This window comes from Panulirus ornatus, chromosome 22 (genome assembly GCF_036320965.1).
Source record: "Panulirus ornatus isolate Po-2019 chromosome 22, ASM3632096v1, whole genome shotgun sequence".
Lineage (NCBI taxonomy): Eukaryota > Metazoa > Arthropoda > Malacostraca > Decapoda > Palinuridae > Panulirus > Panulirus ornatus.
In genome coordinates this window covers 18,245,701-18,264,197 of record NC_092245.1, presented here as the reverse complement: position 1 = coordinate 18,264,197, position 18,497 = coordinate 18,245,701, and the positions used below count along the sequence as shown (strand labels likewise).

The 18,497-nt window shown below is 41.5% G+C and overlaps 3 protein-coding genes across 3 annotated transcripts in view; all 3 read right to left on the bottom strand.

Annotated features, from left to right (window-relative positions):
- Positions 1-29: 29 nt before the first annotated feature.
- LOC139756638 (oplophorus-luciferin 2-monooxygenase non-catalytic subunit-like) lies at positions 30-5,896 on the bottom strand. The gene is made up of 4 exons (XM_071676310.1): positions 5,886-5,896; positions 1,568-2,448; positions 1,122-1,238; positions 30-694 (listed from the first exon to the last, which is right to left on the bottom strand). Exons 1-4 carry the CDS (start codon positions 5,894-5,896, stop codon positions 528-530), a joined length of 1,176 nt encoding a protein of 391 aa, XP_071532411.1. The 3' UTR covers positions 30-527.
- On the bottom strand, positions 5,782-11,175 carry LOC139756637 (oplophorus-luciferin 2-monooxygenase non-catalytic subunit-like). The gene is made up of 4 exons (XM_071676309.1): positions 10,987-11,175; positions 7,329-8,190; positions 6,652-6,768; positions 5,782-6,260 (listed from the first exon to the last, which is right to left on the bottom strand). The coding sequence occupies exons 1-4, from the start codon at positions 11,173-11,175 to the stop codon at positions 6,097-6,099; spliced, it is 1,332 nt and encodes a 443-aa protein (XP_071532410.1). The 3' UTR covers positions 5,782-6,096.
- A 2,077-nt stretch (positions 11,176-13,252) lies between these two features.
- LOC139756636 (oplophorus-luciferin 2-monooxygenase non-catalytic subunit-like) overlaps positions 13,253-18,497 on the bottom strand; it is a 6,383-nt gene continuing 1,138 nt past the window's right edge. The window contains exons 2-4 of the mRNA XM_071676307.1: positions 17,386-18,254; positions 14,222-14,338; positions 13,253-13,601 (exon numbers count right to left, since the gene is read on the bottom strand). Coding sequence (XP_071532408.1) covers positions 13,435-13,601; positions 14,222-14,338; positions 17,386-18,254 — 1,153 coding nt within the window. The 3' untranslated portion in view covers positions 13,253-13,434. The remainder of the gene's footprint in view (positions 13,602-14,221; positions 14,339-17,385; positions 18,255-18,497) is intronic.

The window sequence follows — 18,497 nt, the reverse complement described above, 5'->3', positions numbered from 1 at the left end:
TATATATAAAGGTTCAAATTACATTTCAATAAACATCATGATTTATTTTCGAATGCAATTGTACAGTTTCGGCTTACCACAATCCTGTCTCAGATGCAGTGACATCATCAACACAGAACCAGGCTATGTGGACACACCTGAGACCTTCGTCTGATACTACAACCCTCACCTATGACATGACCTTGACCCCTTACCTTGACCTCCTTCCTGAGGCTGTTGCATATTTTACACACTTCTTAATTTCATCACAAATGAATTCTGTGAAAGGAGACTTGAACCTTAACAAATTGAAATGATGCATTAAGTTCATGAGACTAGATTGGACAATTGTGCATCGTACACAATCATGAGATATAAAAGAGAATGTTACAATTGTTGGAAGTCAGGAACATGGTCATACATAGCCCCTTGCGTGACGAAGAAAAACAGTTAGATATAGATCACACAAATACCCCTGTTGTTTTCGCAGATGCTCGAAGGGTTGTTAGATATGGTCCCCTTCTCCTTACCCTTGCTTACAACGAAGTTCACCAGAGCGCCGGACCGCTTGGACAATGGTCTTCGAAGTAACTCAGGGGCAGATCATGTAACCTTTCTCCAGAGTGACACACGGTGTCCTCATGCACTTTCACCATCTGTTGCCGGTCAGCCACCAGCCAGTACACGTCACAACCACACTTCAACCGAGGATTATCTGACGTAAACAAAATGCAAGGCACAAGTGGCTATTGAGAGGATTAAAGGCATCACATATGGATGAATCACTTGGGGAAAGGCGTGTTTGACTTAAGGATATCATGAAGTGCGGATCACAGCACTCACACAGAACTCAGAAGTCATTCATTCATGAATATAATCTCATAAATATCTTTAAAGTTAGAATGAGAATTAAAGGCAATTAGCATACCTAATGGAAAATGAAATAAAATGAGCACTTTACTTTCATACAGATGAAGAATAAGATATATAAACAAAGGAGCAGTAAGTATTCCCAGACGAACACTAAGATCCAAAGCTCAGATGAAGAATAAGATATATAAACAAAGGAGCAGTAAGTATTCCCAGACGAATACTAAGATACAAAGCTCAGTTATCTCTCTATGAAGGATTTAATCTCTTACCTCTAAGATCAATGGCGTTATCCCGAATGACGTCATCCAAAAGGGAACTCCAGTTTTCTTTTCCCAATTCCGTTATCCTGTTGTTTCTGAGGTCAACTTGAGCTATGCTATTCAAACCTGTGGGGGTATGGTATTACGGTGAGGAGACACACACATGATCCTTCGTTTATAGGAATACAGGGATACAAACAAGGATGTTTGTCATAATGAAAGACTTCAAAAACCTAGAGATCAGCGTGGAGAGAGCACAAAGACACACACACACACACACACACACACACACACACACACACAGACGCACACAGCCAGATATGGGCCATAGTGAGAGGCAAAGACACACACACACACACACACAGACCCAGTTATGAGCCATAGTGAGAATCATAGATGTTAGGAGGGACGGAGATACTCCAAGACTGAGAAGGACCGCTGGGAATATAACTTACCTGTTATAGCCATAGGATGAATGCTGAATAACTTGTTATTGTCGAGGTGAATCATCCTCAACCTGTGTGACGGGGGATTGGTGAAGTTCTGGATCAGTTCCCCGAAGAAGTCATTATAACTCAGATCGATCGTATGGATGTGGTCCAGTCGACTGAAGACATTAGGCGGGATGCTCTCCAATCTCATATTCTGCAGGTGCAGCTCCTCCACGATCTTCATCTGACTGAAGGTTGACGGAGTCAAAGACAGACCCGAATTTCCAGCTAGGGTAAAGATCCTCAGCGAATCTGACACAATGTCCGGCAACTCCCCAACCATGTCCGCTAGGTTATTGTTCGCCAGACTGAGCGCTCGGAGATAAACAAAGGACGGGATGGTCTCAAAAGGGAAAACGGAGATTAGATTGTTGCTTAAGTCAAGAGTCATCAAAGTTTCGCGAGAATTTCTAAACGTCTCCGCCTCAATGGTTTCTATGAATGTGCCATTAATCAAGACATTTTCGAACCTGACTGCACCAAACACGCCAGCTGGAAGGGCATCCAGCTCACGTGAGGGAAGCGAAGGGGAGATAGTGAGGTATGTGAATTTCAAGAATGGAAAGGAAGAATCTTGTGTGAATATTTTGGCCAACGTTTGTTCATCGCTCACTTCGGAGCAGTCCAGAAACATATTCTCGTCTTCGTCTATGGTGCATACACAAGGAGCGATAGCAGTGTCAACAGGGCAGGGCCAGTTGGAGCGGTGCTCCTTGGGCGAGTTGTCGCTGGCAGGAAAACATCGGCTGCCACTCACGAGAGCCACCAGCAACAAGAGGGACTTTAACATTCTCTTCTTCCTTAGGGTCGACGATCGTGCAGTGGAGTCTGTCGTCTCGCCTTCGCTTTAAATATGAACGTAATATCTTATCAATAGACCCTTGCCTCAGAGAGAGTCCATAGTTCATGATGGTATTAACATGTATTTGAGTGAATAGAAGCGGCATTTGATTGCTTTATGACTGTGTTTCGTTTGTTGATAAGAAAACTGATGGTACGCGATTCTTGAAATTGTTATGAAGGGAAGAGGAGCAGAATGGTTCAAGATTGCCTGGAGAGAAAATCTTGAGTCTGGTGAAGGAGGTAAGAGCGACGAACAGTATGGTGCTTCCAATGAATGGGGGAGGAGTGGGGCGGTGTTCGAGTGTAGACAAGTGAGACGCAGATTGACATGGAGGTAGACAACGAGAGATGTGTGGAATTATTAAAGTTGGAGAAAGAAAGGAGGACATTCTGGTCGTCGGGAGATGGGTACTTCGGTAGTTTTGAAGCCGGGAATGTGAGTGACGTGGCAATGAATGGAGGTGTGTCTCTTTGGTGGCTGAGACGCGTGGGGTGACTCTGGTGTAAATGAGAATGAAAAAAAACGGACTAGAATCATGCCACAGTAGATTGGCGGATGAAGTCAGGGTATACGATGAAAGCTGATGTTTTTCTAGGAGTGAGACTCACCTACAGAGTAAACTTGATAGGCTCTAGCGTTTTCAGAAGCAGGGATGATAAAGTTTCGTATAGCGATAAGGAAAAATGATAATAGGACACAGTGAAACGATTTAATGGTATTACTGCTGTACAAAGACTTAAGGTAATGCATTATACACCATTCACTCTAAAAGACTGAGTTGATGGAACGTGTGTGTGTGTGTGTGTGTGTGTGTGAAATGTTCAGAAAACAGCTGTATAAGATGTTCTAAAAAAAAGAATTGTCGAGGAGGAAGTACTGGACTCGGATCAATCAGACTTCATGAGCTTGGCAGCTCGGTTTCAGCAGAGATGCAACCTGGGTAAAGATGGTCTGACTAGGGGCACAAATCACCTCATCTGAAGTATGGGAGCAGACGTACAGTGGAGGAGGAGAAGAAAAAGAATTGAGAAACCACGCCATAACCCACATGAGGAATCATGAAGCCCTGGTAATAGACGAAATTACCAACCAATTTCTTTTTTTTTTGTCAGACGATTTGATAAAGTCCTCATATATATTTTTTCTCCCTCTCTCTCTCTCTTGGAAGGAATCAGTTGGAAGGAATGTGTATAATTCTCGCCAGAAATGACTGTGAAAGGGATGGGAAGAAGGATTCTCTCAGACATGGATGAATGGGACGACGAGATTCTAGAAAGACAGTCATTACATGTTGGGTTAAGGAGTTCAGAGCGTGATGTATAACACTGTAAAACGATTCAGATCTCGCCCAGTGAGAGCAAATGCTTATGTTCTCACTCTCTCTCTCTCTCTCCTTATGATTACAAATGGGTCATCATTAAATGGAAAAGAGCTCGTTCCACTTGGTATAACCAGTGGTTCAGTTGGATGGCTGCTGTTTCGACTGGGGAGGATATATATATGATCGTGTATACTGAATATATCTAGTATTGGTTCTATATCAGATATAGAACACATCTATCAGCTATGATCCAATTTATCATTATCATCATCATTATTATTATCATTATTATCATTATCATTATTATTAGCATTTTATTATTATTATTATTATTATTATTATTATTATTATTATTATTATTATCATTATCATTATTTTCATTATTATTATTATTATCATTATTATCATCATTATTATCATTACTATTATCATCATTATCATTGTTATTTTATTTTGTTATCACCATCATTATCATTACTATCATTATCATTATCATCATAAAGGTATTCAACTGTTTCTCTTCACAAGTCCTGGCCTAACAGATACACAGATTCCTATAGTGTGTGTGGAGCAAGGAAGTGTGAGTTAGGTAACTGTTGTGGCGTTGCATGGCTCTGTAGTGCCATGTACTCCTTGTCACAGTTTCATTGAATATCCTAGAATATCTAATACAATATCTACATCATTTGAGGTCATGTATTTGTGACTGAGAACGGTGTTCTTTACCTTAAAATTTTTTTTTTTTTTCAGAATAAAACAACCCTTGTTCTCTCTTCCTCTATCTTTTTTTTTTTTTATGTAGAATTTGAATAACAGGTAACAAGAACTGACAATCTGCACTTGAGTGAAGTGATCCGAGACATCGTATGGGAAGTATGACATGTTAGCCTGTGGGAGGAGACAGTGGATGGGACAGGAGTCGTGGTGAGGTGAGGATGATCATGCCAATAGTAAGAGCAGGAGAGGCAGCTGCAGTATGATGTAAAGAGGGGCGGAGGACGGCGGGGGGGCCTTAGGCCTCTTCTACGTCAGATATTACCTTCTCATCCAACAGGGAATCACACACACACACACACTGCCGACTTTAGTATGCTCCAGGGACGTCCAGATGGTCAGCTTGGTGCCTTCCGTCGCCACTTGGTGATGTTATCTCGACTTCAAGAATACTGGGTTGACCTACTCGGTAATTCAGTGACATTACGAGGTGTTGTGATGAACCTCGTTCGTTCTAAGCGAAGCGAAAGATGGCTTCAGGTTAACTGACGGGTTCTTTACTTCCCTCAGAGGTGTAATAAAGGACCTTAGCTCTCTATATGAGACAACTCGCCTGGAAACCCTTAGGACTGAAAACTGTGAGCTCAGCTCATCCTGAGTCGATCCCCCGGAGGAGGTGCTGATAACCCAGGCAGCAAGACGCGTGTCTGGTGAAGTGTGGCAGCTGTTTATGGTTGGGTCCTTTGTGAGGCATTGTCATGACCCTATGGGTGTCAGAAGGACCTTACAAATTGTATGATGACTTGGTCGATTGTGCAGTGGTTGATCTTGCTGTTGTGAGGTATTGGAGGAAAAAAGATAATGTTATTTCCATCTTGCTGAGTGTAATGGACAGTGTGTGACCGTGGCTGAAGCTTTCGTGGTGAAATCACAATCGATTATATATATATATATATATATATATATATATATATATATATATATATATATATATATATATATATATATATATATATATATATATATATATATACATATATATTATATCATATTATCCCTGGGGATAGGGGAGAAAGAATGCTTCCCACGTATTCCCTGCGTGTCGTACAAGGCGACTAAAAGGGGAGGGAGCGGGTGGCTGGAAATCCTCCCCTCTCTTGTTTTTTTTTTTGATTTTCCAAAAGAAGGAACAGAGAAGGGGGTCAGGTGAGGATATACCCTCTAAGGCCCAGTTCTCTGTTCTTAACGCTACCTCGCTAACGCGGGAAATGGCAAATAGTATGAAAAAAAAAATATATAGTATATATATACATATATATGTGTGTGTATGCATAATTACATAATGCCCTCCAACAGCAAGGATTTGAACCTGGACCTTTCGTGTGGTAGTTCGGGACGCTAACCGCTCGGCCATGGTTGCCCCAAATAGGGAATGAATATTCAGTTACTATCAATTCGATATCCTCTGTCTCACAATCCATGAATAACGGGTTTTAGACCGGCCCAATCCCATCAGGCTCACATTACCAGCAGATAGCATTTTACAGAACCTTACTGTACCAACGCGGAGGTCCTGGGTTCGAATCCTGGTTCTTTGCTCCTTCTGACTGGGGTTCACCAAAGTGCTGGCCCGCCTGGACAGTGGTTCTGGAAGAAGCTGAGGGGAAGATCATGCAGCTTCACCCCAGTGGAACAGGTAGTGTCCTTATGGATTTTGGCCATGTGGACGCGGTCAGCCACTAGCCAGTACACGTCGCAGCCACAACTCAGTGGGTTATCTGTAACACGGAAATGCTCAGTTTTCGGGGGTAAAGGAAAGCGTCACTGTCTCCATATGGACTAGGCAGGACGTGCCTCATACTTCATCCTGCAGAGGGGAAATAACGCCTAGATTATCTCATGAAATTTTTCAAAATGAAAAGAAAATTGTGTGAGTCGTAATACGTGAGGTTTAACCCTGACGATGATATATAAGAACTGAGGGAGATTTGCATATGTTATATGGATAAAAGTGTGTCTTTATCACACACACACACACACACACACACACACACACACACACACACACACACACACACACACGCGCACACACACACACACATATATATATATATATATATATATATATATATATATATATATATATATATATATATTTGGACTTCTTACCTCTGAGATCAATGACGTTTTCCCCAATGATGTCTTCCAAGAGCAATCTCCAATTTTCTTTATCCAGTTTGATTATTTCGTTGGCTTTGAAATCAATTGTTGCTGTTCGATCGAGACCTGTGGGATATGGCATCAAGATGAGGACACAGAGAGATATGAGTCTTTTGTCACGAGCTTCTACAAAGCAATTATCAATATGTCGTTAAGTTTTGCTTGTGCAAATCATTTCTGCTGGTAAGAGGTTGTAGTCGTCTTAGGCCACTGCAGCAAGAATGGCTTCATATTATTTTTCAAAGACACGCACACACACACACACAAACACACACACAAACACATATATATATATATATATATATATATATATATATATATATATATATATATATATATATATATATATATATGAGACTTGATTGCCGTTTATCGCTTTAGCTAGGTAGCGCTAGAAACAGACGAAGAAGGGCCGCGTCCACTCACATCCATTCTCTAGCTGTCATGTGCAATGCACTGACACCACAACTCCCCATCCATAACCAGGCCCCTACAGGCCTTTCTATGGTTTACCCGAGACACTTCACATCATCCTGGAAGCATTTTTCTCTACTCTCTTGTCTGCCTTGAATGCACAAAGTAAACGAAGTCATTCTATCATTATAAACTCTGGAGGTATAACTTACCTACTATAGCCAGCGGATGAATACCACGTATCTGGTTATTGTGGAGGTGAAGTTTCCTGAGCGATCGGACTGGAGGATTGATGAGGTTCTCGATCAGTTCCCCGGTGAGTCCATTGTAGGACAACTCGACTGTATGGATGTGGTTCAGATGAGAGAGCATGTTCGGTGGGACACTACCTAGTTGCATCTCTTCCAGATACAGCTCCTCCAGCAACCTAACTTGATTGAATGCCGTCTCAGTTAAGGACAGGCCTGTGTTCTGAGCTAGACTAAGGGACCTTATAGAATCTGACACGATGTTTGGGAAGTCTATCAGGTAGTTATTCGCCAATGTGAATTTCCACAGATGTGTGAAGAGTGGAATACTCTCGAAGGGGAAAGAAGAGAGTTGATTGTTGCTTAAATCAAGAGTCAGTAAAGTTTCGTGGGAATTTGAAAACGTCTCCTCCTCAACAGTGCTTATGTATGTGCCAGAGATGACGACATGTTGGAATGTGGCTATACCAAACACACCAGCTGGTAGGGCGTCCAGCGGAGAGAAAGGAGACAACTGGATTATAGTGAGGATCTGAAAATCTGGGAATGGAAAATCTTGTGAGAAGACTGTGGCGAGCTGGTCTGCACTTGTCACTTCAGAGCAATCCATGTACAGGTTGAAATCAGCATCTGTGGTGCACACACATGGCCTGATCTCAACATCAACAGGGCAGGGCCAGTTGGAGCGGTGCTCCTTGGGCGAGTTGTCGCTGGCAGGAGAACATCGGCTGCCACTCACGAGAGCCACCAGCAACAGGAGGGACTTTAACATTCTCTTCTTCTTAGGGTCGACGATCGTGCAGTGGAGTCTGTTGTCTCGCCTTCGCTTTAAGTAAAGGAGTTGTATCTTATCAGCAGACCTTTTCTACTAATCGAGTCCACAGCTCATGATAGTATTGACGTTATATTGAGTGCATAAAAGTGGCTTTTCTTTCTTGTAATTTATCATTGCTTTGTTCACTAATAATCTAGGAAAACTGGAAGTTGTTAAGGACTGTACGTAGCAAGTGGAGGTAAGCACTTATATGTCTTGTCATTTAACAGACAAATGAAGTATATAAAGCGTTCTTGAGTCACTGTGGAAATCAGATTTAGAAGCTGAAGTGTCACAGGGTGAGGAAGGGGGTGTTGTTCTGGGAGCGATGAAAAACTGTGTGGAAAGAGAGACTGTTATTTCGGAGGGCAAAAATGGACATGTTTAAAGGAATAGTAGTTCCAACAATGTTATATGGTTGCTAGGCATGTGCTATAGAGAGGTTTATTTGGAAGAGGGTGGATGTGTTGGAAATGAAATGTTTGAGGACAATACGTTGTGTTAGGTGGTTTGATCGAGGAAGTGATGAAAGAGCAATAGAGATGCGTGGAGATGTAAAGAGTGAGGTTGCAAGAGGAGAAAAACGTATGTTGAAAGTAGTTTGGTCATAAGGAGAGAATGTGTGACGAAAGGTTAACAAAGAGGAGATATGTGTCAGGAGTGGAGGGGACAAGGAGAACCGTGAGAAGAAATTGAAGATGGAAGGATGGAGTGAAAAAGATGGTGAGCGACCGGGGAATGAACATACAGGAGGGTGAGAGGCGTACACGGAATAGAGCAAATTGGAACGATGTGGTGCCTCGATGGCTCGGAGCCTCATCATCCAGGAGGGTGTGAGGCGTGCATCGGACAGAGCAAATTGGAGAGATGTGATATACTTGGGGTAACGTGCTGTCGGTAGGCTGAACCAGGGCATACGAAGCTTTCAGGGAAAACCAAAGTAAGGTAGTAGGGAGGCTCTCCCTCGCTCTATGCTCCCTTCTTCATAATCTTTCTACCTTTTTACCTTCACCCAGTATGCGCAGGGCGGAGCCTTGATTGATTTCCACGTATTTTTTCTTCTCTTCTCATTTTGCTTTCACCCGAGATAGCCTTGCCTGGGACATGGATTGGCCCATGCTATCTCAATCACTATAAAACAAAGCGAGACGTGGATAAGATACACCATCTGGAAAAATAAAAATGTGAGCCGGTGGGAAGAGATATTGAGTACGACACAGATATCGTGTGGTAAGGATGATCCTGACAGTGCAAGAGTGGCATCTTGGGGCATGAGGGAGAGAGAGAGAGAGAGAGAGAGAGAGAGAGAGAGAGAGAGAGAGAGAGAGAGAGAGAGAGAGAGAGAGAGAGAGAGAGAGAGAGAGAGAGAGAGAGAGAGAGAGAGAGAGAGAGAGAGAGAGAGAGAGAGAGATGCAAGGAGGGTGATTCTCACACGTTTGTTATTACTCTCTCGTCAACCAGGGAACCACGCACACCTGTTGCATTTGGCTGTTATTTCTCAGGGACGTGCAGACGCCAGCCTGACCCCAATGACTTCTTTTTGTGACCTAGTGATACGTCCAAGAGTGGTGGGTGGAGCTGTTGACCTCGGAGATGTAGAGTAATGACCCATCATGCCCCTTGTGTACAAAGTTGACCCAATGGATAATTCATTTAAGTGACGTGTGACTGAAAAACTTCAGGATTACTGAAGTATAGCTTTGCAAGTGTTCCTGCTTACCTCTGCTGTGCATGACGACTTGTCTGGTACCTTCAGGACTTAAAAGTGCTGAAATGACCCGAAGACTTTGGTATCTTCAGACACAGCCAATTATCAATGTCTTTTATATGTACGAGAAAGAGAATTGCTCTCGACACTGATCCCTAATATACGTCGCTTGTTACGTTTAGCTTCAATGAAGTTTGCACTGTTAATCACAAACTCTTTATTTGTTTATGGCCAGTCAATCACTTTTCTGACCATCAATGTACACAGACCCTACCGGCACCATGCGACTTAACCTGCCTCAGTAATGTCTAATGCGGGACTTTAACGAAAATAAATGGTGTATTCGAAAACCATGCTGGGAATCGTTGAACTAAGATCGTGATTAATCTATAGATGCTTAACAGTCATCTCTTCCGTTGATGATTTCCTGAAGTTTACCAAGAACAGACAGCAAGCTAAATGGACGACATTTTCTGTGCATGTATTACTTACCTTTTTTTCTTATTCTTTTGATATCTGCCACTCTATCGTCAAACACATTCAACAAACCTTCATAATACTCACTCCATCTCCTTCTCACATCACCACTACTTGTTATCACCTCCCCATTAGCCCCCCTTCATATCAGCAAACTTCCAATCCTCTCTGGAGTTTCGTCCGTAGCAAATGACAAGCTGAAAAGGATTATTCAATTGCTCACCAGTAACATGTTCAGCATCTCTCATTACTCTTGGAGACAACTCATCAGGTCCTGTTGTATCCTATCCTATTGTTCTGTTGGATGGTAATAGGATGTCTCGTATGTGTGTGTGTGTGTCAGTGCATTGCAGTGGGATTGGCACTGGAACAGGCACTGTGTTTTCAGCTGGAAATACGGATTTTAGGCCGTCTTTACCTATTTTCAACAACGCACACTTTATACCGACGTTCACTTTGATCAATAAGATTTCAATCTCTTTCATAATTCTTTTTTGTGATATATTTCCTATGAAATTCGCTAGTTGGGATGATTATCAGTCCTTGTGTAAGCCCCCCCAGTAGACACAACGTCATTGAGTTACAACTAAAGAATGAGGAACCTCACGCTAGCAGGAGATGACTCTGCCGGAAAGGGCGTAGAGCTCCTCTTCGAACTGTTGGATGAGGTCTGGGTCATAGCAGGTATCTCTGTGACCTGATGGCTCACTGGCGAAGCTGGTAGGTATTGCAGTGACTTGTTTGGGTTGTGTTGTGATAGGATACCCTGGCATGGTGAGATGGTGACTACTTCTAAGACTTGGCTGAGACATCTTGGGCGATCTGGGTAACACACTGACGTGTCTTTGAGTGTCATGATTCACTGACTACTTCAAGGGAGGTGGAGGGTACATTATCGAGCAGCTGGATAGCAAGATGATGATGTGTGTAATGTGATTAATTCAGTAACCTGATGAATACTCTAGTCGCCAATTAGGTAACACTAGCCTGCAATTAGCAGCCTGGATAGATATTTTGGTGACCATTTGGAGAGCATGTTGATCTCTGGGCTCTGCAATGACTGATATGTGGTCCTATTAGACACTCAAGTGACCCAGTGATTAACACTATGAGTTAAGATTACTACGATGATTTGAGGAAGACGTGGCAGACGTTTTTCGTGGCCTTGACCTATACGATGATGTGACAGGTAGAAAAAAGAAAGAAAGAAAAAAAAGGTGATTTCATAAATCGTGTGGGAAATACAACAACGTAGTGGCTCTGTGAGTAGGATGGTGATGTCGCAGGCTCTGTGGAGACCCGAGAGGTACTTTCGCGACCAATCAGGTTTGTCGCTCCCCCTATGTAAGGTGGAAAGTGACGTGGCAGCTCTCATGGTAGACTAATGCATGACCAGAAGGACAGTAAGGGTATCTCCCCCAATCGCTGTGCATGGTCGATTGTATGATTCCCTGGTGGGAAGGTTTTGGATTGCCCTCCAGTTATGAAATGACTGAAACGAAAAGTAGCCAACATGGTATGGGGCCAACAGCATGCCCAAGTTGAGGCCATCCTGGGTGAAAGGCTGTAAATATATTGGAGAAACAGGATGTAAAATCAATTGATTGCCACTCTATTGGACTTTGGCACCCCCAAAGGGTCTTTTAAGTAAACTTTCAATCTGTCTCTTTCCCTTTAGATGCCGCTATTCCCTTGCAATGGCGTTTGGCGCCGCCAAAGGGGATTTAGATAAAACCTTTTCTTTGCTGTCTAAATACATGATCATTAGACTGGAAAGTGTTATAAGAAGAGGAGAAGACTAAAGAAGGAAGATTTCTTAGTATCTCGGTACGAGGAAAGAAATAGGTATCTTAATAGTCAGTCCTCATATGATTGATGTCCACACAGAAACTATAGGAAGCAGCAGGTATCCGTGTCTCGTGACTCCAGGCCTTATTAGTTTGAACATGCACAGCCAGACCTTTAAAGAAGTGGTGGAAACAATACCTGTAGAACAGGGAGAGGGCAAGAACATGATGGCACATTGAGAGGGATGGTTGAAGAATCTACGCGACACAAGAAGAACTGATAAGGTGGAAGTATTTGACCATAGGTAGCAGAGCAGGGGAGGAGGAACCCACACCAGATATACGTGTGTTTTATGCTGAGGTGAATGAAAATTTCGCACACTGTGGACTGCTCCTCAATAGAAAATTAATTTCGGCATTTGCACAAGAAACGCAGCTTTTAGAAAGCAGATTTTTTTTTTTGTACCCTTCTCTATGTGGGGTTTTCCAGGACAGAACGGAGGGTGTGATTGTACTTCACACGTTTGTAACATTACAAAGTTCCACCGAGGTACTTTGTGATTCAAAGCTGGGAAACGAATGAAAATCAGAAAGAGATATATGCAAAAAAAAAAGATTGCGTTTTTGCATCAGTGAATTGAAGCAGGTTACTAACTACATGCCCGTTCCAGGATGCGTAGGAAATGCAGATTAAGAGAGGCAATATTATCGGTGTGATGAAAAGAACGAGGAAATGGAGTGCAGGTGGGAGGGAAAGTGAGATGATGTGTGTAGAGGGGGAATCATTGACGTCAGTGTAAATCTTTCCTCAAAACTTGGATAATGTACAGTGTGAGGACCTCTGTCAACTTAGCAGTTTCTTCATCCATTTTTTTTTCTCTTCGTGTGAGTATCCTGTGTCAGCTTCGTAGTTTCTTGCTACTTTGTTTTTTTTCCTTCTTCATTAGCTTATGGACAAAGTTTTGAGTCTTATCACAGAATGGAAGTTAGAGCCAAGAGTTTCCGGGGCTGTAAGTATGAAAGTCCTTCGCTTGGGACTTGTAGGAGTCCTAGCATGATAACCGTTGAACATCGGCAGTTAGGATGATAATCAAAGGTGATATATATACTTTCAGTAAATAGGGCTAAGCTATTAACTGCATACATTGAATGTGAAATGTAATAACAATGGTAATGGTATTTGAAGATTCAGTTGTTGAACAGTACCGTAAACACAAAAAAAATTTACAATCGTCATTTGCCATATGCTGGCCCAGCCATTGGGGACTTGGCCAATCAACTCGTCTACCAGCGTACTGGACCGCCTGGGCAATGTTGCTGGAAGAAACTCAAGGGTAGATCTTTCAGCCTGGCCCCGCTGGCGCAAATGGTGTCGTCGTGGATTTTGGCCATCTCATCCTGGTAGGCCACCAACCAGTACACATCACAACCGCAGAGCAGCTCATGGTTGTCTGTTGCAAGGAGACAGAATGTTGTAGAATTACCATTTATGAAAGAAAAAAAGAGTCACTGTCTATTGCTTTTCTTGTGGTGAATGGAAGCAAGTACGTACCCGATCAACGTTAGAGTTTGTCTAGTTTCGTCCCACCCTGCCCCCAAGTGATTAACCCATTCATCCTCTCTTTTTACTTCCTCAATCATAAGCAAAAAGTATATAAGATTAGGAATGATTCTGGGAAGTCTTTTGCACTGTTTGGGAAGGGCAGATGTCCCAGACTGGAACTTTCCAATGCTCGATTAGCAACCTCAATCCACTTCGGAAAAACTCTCCTCACATGTGCAGTCATTTTTCCCTTCCACAAGAGACATCTCGCATCGACCGAGATAGCCTCTTTCTTATTCGAGCTTGAAGATGAAGCGCAAATGTATTTTGGCACACTAGAAATGTTACCTCTTTTTTTTTTTTCCCCAGATGCTGCTTCTACCGTGTTCAGAACTGTAACTTTGCCTTGAGTTGTGTTTTTTAATTGTGGCATTTATAGAATCAGTCTACGAAACATTAACTTTATAGTGAGATAAATGGTATCATTAATGTTCTACGATTCTGATACTGAATCATGGATTTTCTTACCTCTGAGGTCAATGGAATCGTCCGAAATAATGCTATCCAAGAGAGGTTTCCACTTGTTCTTGTTCAACTCGAGAATTAGGTTGTTTCTGAAATCGATGACAGCATTCCTATCCACACCTGTGGGGAATATGGCGTCACGTTGAGAACATACAAGGATTGGATCCTAGTGTCATTCTCTCACCTAGCGTCATAATCAGTCACACAAAGATTGTTAGTAAGTCAGCTAGATTTCTGTTTTCTTTTTTTACACTATTATTTCTGTTGGCCATAGGTTGTGATAGGTGAAGAAAGTGTGCATTGCGAAAGTTTGCATGTCCTCACATATGCACAAACTCACAGACACGTAAAACAGAACTTCCTCTGCAAAGGGCAAAAGGCAAGTACACACACAGATATGTATAGCTATCTATCTATCTATCTATCTATCTATCTATCTATCTATCTATCTATCTATCTATCTATCTATATATATATATACATATATATATATATATATATATATATATATATATATATATATATATATATATATATATATATATATATATATATATATATATATATATATATATATATATATATATATATTCATTTGATGTTTTGGATGATATTCATTTGCCTGTTTTAAAGTTTGTTTTCACTGAACTGATAAAATTGTGAATAAAAGACTATGTATTTCAATTCAATGGAGAATATTATGCTCAAAAATTTGGTATGGCAATGGGTAACCCTCTTTCACCTGTACTAAGTAATCTTTATGTGGAATTCTTTGAAAAAAATTACTAAAGGACATTCTACCTTTTAATGCAATTTGGCTTAGGTATGTAAATGATGTTCTTTGCGTTTGGCCCACAAATAAAGATTTACAAACATTTCTCCCCTTACTTAACAATTTAGTACCTTCCATCAAATTTACTGTAGAAAATGACAATAATGGTATGTTACCATTTTTAGATTGCATAATCCATAGGCAAGGAAACAAATTCAAGTTTAGCATATACAGAAAACCTACCAACGTAGGCTCATATATCCATCATTACTCATCTCAACATGACAGACTTAAATTATCATCATTTCAGTCTATGTTCCTTAGGGCATTACGTATTTGCAGTCCAGAGTTTATTGATGATGAGTATGAGAAGATATATTCTATTGGATCTAAGTTAAAGTACCCTAGATCTTTCATTGATAAATCCCTTAAGTTAGCAAAGAAATCATTTTATAGAGTTGAATCCAAACCTCCTATTGACACAAAGAATCTTTTAGTTCTCCCTTTTACTGATGATTTTACTTTACTTCCCATGTTGCTTAAATCCTTTAATGTAAATGTTGCCTCCAGCAATAATAATACTATAAAGAATATCTTAATCAGAAACTCACCAGAAATTTCTCCTGGATACCTCTATAAAGTGCCATGTAGAAATTGAGATAAGTTTTATGTTGGGCAGACTGGTAAGGATCTTTCTGTTAGACTTAGGCGACATCAAAAAAGTATAAGAACGGGACAAGAATCAAATGTCTTGTTTAATCACGTTAAAAACTATGACCATTGTATTGACTGGAGTAATGCCATCTCAATTATTAACTCTAACTCTAGTACCACGAGAAATAGCATTGAATATTCTGTTATTGAATACAGAAAGAATTATAACCTTAATATTAGTGAAGGTCTATACAAACTGGATAGCTTTACTGTTGATAAAATTTGTAAACAATTCCCCTTCTTGTCCACATAATGTGTTTGTGATACGCTCGTTGTGTGTCTTGGACAACCACTTGTTTACCAAATGGCGTCTCTTCGTTGTATATCAACTGATTTATATTTCTTTCTTGTATCTCTGGCATCGACTGAGAGGGTGAAGGCATGTACAGAGCATCAACCTGGGGAAGGGCTGTGTGGTTTCAGAAGTAGTAGAGGATGTGTGGATCAGGTTTTTGCTTTGAAGAATGTGTGTGAGAAACACTTAAAAAACGGATGGATTTGTATGTAGTATTTATGAAGCTGGAGAGGGCATATGAAAGGGTTGATAGAAATGCTTTGTGGAAGGTCTTAAGACTATATGGTGTGGGAAGTAAGTTGCTAGAAGCAGTGAAAAGTTTTTACCAATGATGTAAGGCATGTGTACGAGTAGGAAGAGACGAGAGTGATTGGTTCTTAGTGAATGTTGGTCAGCGGCAGGGGTGTGTAATGTCCGTACGGTTGTTTACTTTGTTTGTGGATGGGGTGGTTAGGGAGGTAAATGCAAGAGTTATGGAGAGAGGAGCGAGATTGCAGTCTGTTGGAGATGAGTAGGGCCTGGGAAGTGGGTCAGTTCTTGTTCGCAGATGATACAGCTCTGGTGGCTGATTCAAGTGTGAAACTGCAGAAGTTGGTGATTGAGTTTGGAAAAGTATGCGAAAGAAGAAAGTTGAGAGTAAATGTGAATAAGAGCAAGGTTATCATGTTCAGTAGGGTTGAGGGACAAATTAACTGGGATGAAAAAATGGAGGAAGTGAAGTGTTTTAGATATTTGGGAATGTACTTAGCAGCGAATGGAACTTTGGAAGCGGAAGTGAATCACAAGGTGGGGGAGGGGGCGAAGGGTCTGGGAACGATGAAGAATGTGTGGAAGGAGAGAACGTTATCTCTGAGAGCAAAAATGGACATGTTTGAAGGAATAGTAGTTCCAACAATGTTTTATGGTTGAGAGCCATAGGCTATAGATAGGGTTGTCCGGAGGAGGTGTGGATGTGATGGAAATGAAATGTTTGAGAACAATATGTGGTGTAAGGTGGTTTGATTAAGTAATGAAAGGGTGAGAGAGATGTGTGGAAATAAAAAGCGTGTGGTTGAGAGAGCAGAAAAGAGTGGGTTGAAATGGTTTGGACATATGGAGAGAATGAGTAAGGAAAGATTGACAAAGAGGAAACATGTGTCAGAGGTGGAGGAAACAAGGAGGATTAGAGGTTTTCATGTTAACATTTGCACTTTTATGTTTTTGTTTATTTGTGACGGTATATATCATCCAAAACTGTCATTATCTTTTCATTGTACCAGAATTACTCTCATATATCTTTTGTTTGAGCTGAATTTTGCAAAATCTATGATGACTCTTCCTTTTTTACGACAATATTTGGTAATATTTAGTAATATCTTTACAACAATATTTGGTAATATGACTTACCTGTTATCGCCGTAGGATGAATACCCCTGATTTTGTTATTTCTGAGGTTAATCGTCCTTAGGGTATGGACTGGAGGGTTGATGAAATTCTCGATCAGTTCTCCACTGAAGTCATTAGAGCTCAGGTCGAGTGTATGAACGTGGTTCAGTTGACTGAACACGTTGGAGGGGATAGTTGACATTCCCATATCCTGCAAATACAGCTCTTCCAGGATCTTCAATTGACTGAATGTTGTCTCAGTTAAGGTCAGGCCTCTGTTTCCAGCTAGACTAAGTGTCCTTATAGAATTTGACACGATGTCTGGGAACTCGCCAGCCAGATCTATCAGGTAGTTATTCGCCAATGTGAATTTCCACAGATGTGTGAAGAGTGGAATAGTCTCGAAGGGGAAAGAAGAGAGTTGATTGTTGCTTAAATCAAGAGACAGTAAAGTTTCATGGGAATTCACAAACGTCTCCTCCTCAACAGTGCTTATGTATGTGCCAGAGATGACGACATGTTGGAATGTGGCTATACCAAACACACCAGCTGGTAGGGCGTCTAGCGGAGAGAAAGGAGACGCCGGGATTATTGTGAGGGTTCTAAAATCTGGGAATGGAAGATCTTGTGAGAAGACTGTGGCGAGCTGATCTACACTTGTCACGTCAGAGCAATCCATGTACAGGTTGAAATCAGCATCTGTGGTGCACACACATGGCCTGATCTCAACATCAACAGGGCAGGGCCAGTTGGAGCGGTGCTCCTTGGGCGAGTTGTCGCTGGCAGGAGAACATCGGCTGCCACTCACGAGAGCCACCAGCAACAGGAGGGACTTTAACATTCTCTTCTTCTTAGGGTCGACGATCTTGCAGTGGAGTCTATTGCCCCGTCTTCCGTTTAAATAGCAGCGTTATATCTTATCAGCCGACTCTTGCCTCATAGTCCACAGTTCGTGATAGTATAAACGTTACACTGAGTGCATAAAAGCGTTTTTTTTCCCCCCCACCCTTCGAATAATCGTCTATCATCACTTCGTGCTCTTTTAAGAAAGGGGAAATGGCAGTTGATAAGGTCTGTATTTAGCAATTGCAGGTACGTGTTTTCAGGTTATGTATCTTGTCGAAGAATAGACA